General features: G+C 35.8%; 1 protein-coding gene across 1 annotated transcript; it reads left to right on the top strand.

Moving 5' to 3' along the window:
* Positions 1 to 755: 755 nt before the first annotated feature.
* On the top strand, positions 756 to 2243 carry LOC105623051 (cytochrome P450 9e2-like). The gene has a single exon (XM_012204453.1). The coding sequence runs from the start codon at positions 756 to 758 to the stop codon at positions 2241 to 2243; it is 1488 nt and encodes a 495-aa protein (XP_012059843.1).
* The last annotated feature ends 60 nt before the right edge of the window (positions 2244 to 2303 follow it).

The raw sequence follows: 2303 nt of genomic DNA, 5'->3' as shown, positions 1-2303 counted from the left end.
GAATATATTGTAATAAAGAAAAAAAAATTCTCTAATCGGGATCCGACGTATCACATACAGCGATCCTCACTGAGACTATCTTCAAAGGAGCGTTCTCGACAACCGGATGATCCGCAGAATATCTGGAGTCCCGTAGACGAGAACCGACCGGAGGATCGCATTCAACATTCTGTAGACAGCAGAACCTCGGCCAACCTTGAGGAATAGCCAGTCGCCTTCAAGCATCCAGAGGTCAACTAGCAGTTATCGCCGACGAAGAAAGTTATCAGCACGTAGCGGCACTACCAACTCACCGGCCGCAACCACTGAGAATTACAATATTCACGACCAGGTCTTCAGGCAACCAAAGATTCGCCACCATCATGAAAAATCTATCACAGGAGCGAATCCACTAGGAGGTCGGACGATTGACGTTACCGACACCAGCGTTAATACTAACACCTGTCACTGCCGAATTCTTCTCAGGTCTTGGTCAAATCCATCTTGGATCTCATTGTTCGCACATAAAACAAAAATCGTCAAGACGCATTGTTGGAATAAAGCACGCATACACGTAAATCTGCTCCCTTAAACCACCAAAGTATAAAAATATAAAACAAGTAGTGGAAATATGCAGATAGTCGCTTTTAATTATTGATATCAAATTGCTAGTCTGCTATATATTTCATCAATCACTCTCGCGAATAGCTTTGTTGAACTTGAATAAGTATCATTCTAATTTTCATAAAATATAAAGTTTCCGAGTAATATTTATGATGGAATACTGGTCAATCTCAATGTTATCAGTCGTGATTAGCGTTCTCGTTACTTATTATTTGTTCAGAAAGTTTAACTTTTTTAAAAGACATGGTATTATCCATACATCATCTATTCCAATACTAAGTGTCATGCCAATTATATTTCGAATGTCATTTGCTAATTTCACCAGAAAAATATACAATCTGAATCGAGACGCAAAATACATTGGATTCTACGCTACAATGAAGCCAGTTCTTATGCTCCGTGATCCGGAATTAATCAAGGATGTTATCGTCAAGAATTTCGATTCATTTACCAATAATTCCATTTTCGTTGATGTTAATGATTATATGCTTTCACAGAATCTGTTTGGCTTACAAAACACAAAGTGGCGGCACGTAAAAAATCTACTATCTCCGTTATTTACTTCCAGTAAGATGAAAAATATGTTTATTTTGATGTCGAAATATGCTGCGGATTTTGCTGAATTGATGTTAACACTATCAGCGAATAAAAGCGAAGTTAATATGAAAGATATCTTCAGTAGATATACAAACGATGTCATTGCCTTATGTATGTATGGAATGAAGATCGATTCTATAAGGGATCCGACAAATAAATTCTATGTTTGTGGCAAAGATATAACTCATGTATCAGTAATACTCATCATAAAGTACATTTTTATTAGAACCTTTCCGAAGCTCGGACAAATATTCAATATAAAACTTTTTAATAATCAAGAAATGAAATATTTTGAAAGCAGGATAAAGAACGAGATTATCATTCGCGATACTGAGCACATTTCACGTCCAGATATGATACAATTAATGTTGGATAACAGAGGCAAAGAGGATCGAATACAAATGGATGATATTGTCGCGCAAGCTTACGCTTTCTATTTCGCTGGCTCTGAAACTAGTTCAAGCGTGATGTCTTTTATAACGTACCAAATTGTAGCTAATCCAAATATTCAGGTCAAATTGGGACAAGAGATTGATGAGCTCTTGAACGAATTGGACGGAAACGTTATAACTTATGAATCTATTAATAAACTCAAATATTTAGATGCAGTAATAAAGGAAGCTCTTAGACTTTTTTCGCAATCTGTTATAGAAAGAAAGTGTGAAAAAGCTTATAAATTGCCACCTGCATTGCCGGGCGAAAAGTCTTTCACTATAAACAAGGGCATGATTATTTGGATTCCGTTGTATGCGATTCATCATGATGAAAAATATTACGATAATCCTGAAGAATTTCGTCCAGAAAGATTTTTAAATAATGATCAGGACAATAATTATCGATCTTCATTTTATTTTCCATTTGGATTAGGGCCGAGAATGTGCATTGGCAGAAGATTCAGTTTGTTGATGATCAAAGTCGTACTATTTCATTTACTAGCACGATGTGAACTGAAACAGTGCACCAAAACTTCGTCAATTAAATTCGAGCGAAAAAAATCTGCTACTGATGCCGAAAGACGGATTTTGGTTGAATATTCAACATAAAATGATAAATACAATAGAGATTAGAATAAGCGTTATTGAACTAGTTAAAACGTTAAAAGT

This window comes from Atta cephalotes, assembly GCF_000143395.1.
Source record: "Atta cephalotes unplaced genomic scaffold scaffold00052, whole genome shotgun sequence".
NCBI classification, from domain to species: domain Eukaryota; kingdom Metazoa; phylum Arthropoda; class Insecta; order Hymenoptera; family Formicidae; genus Atta; species Atta cephalotes.
This window is presented reverse-complemented; position numbering and strand designations above follow the sequence as displayed.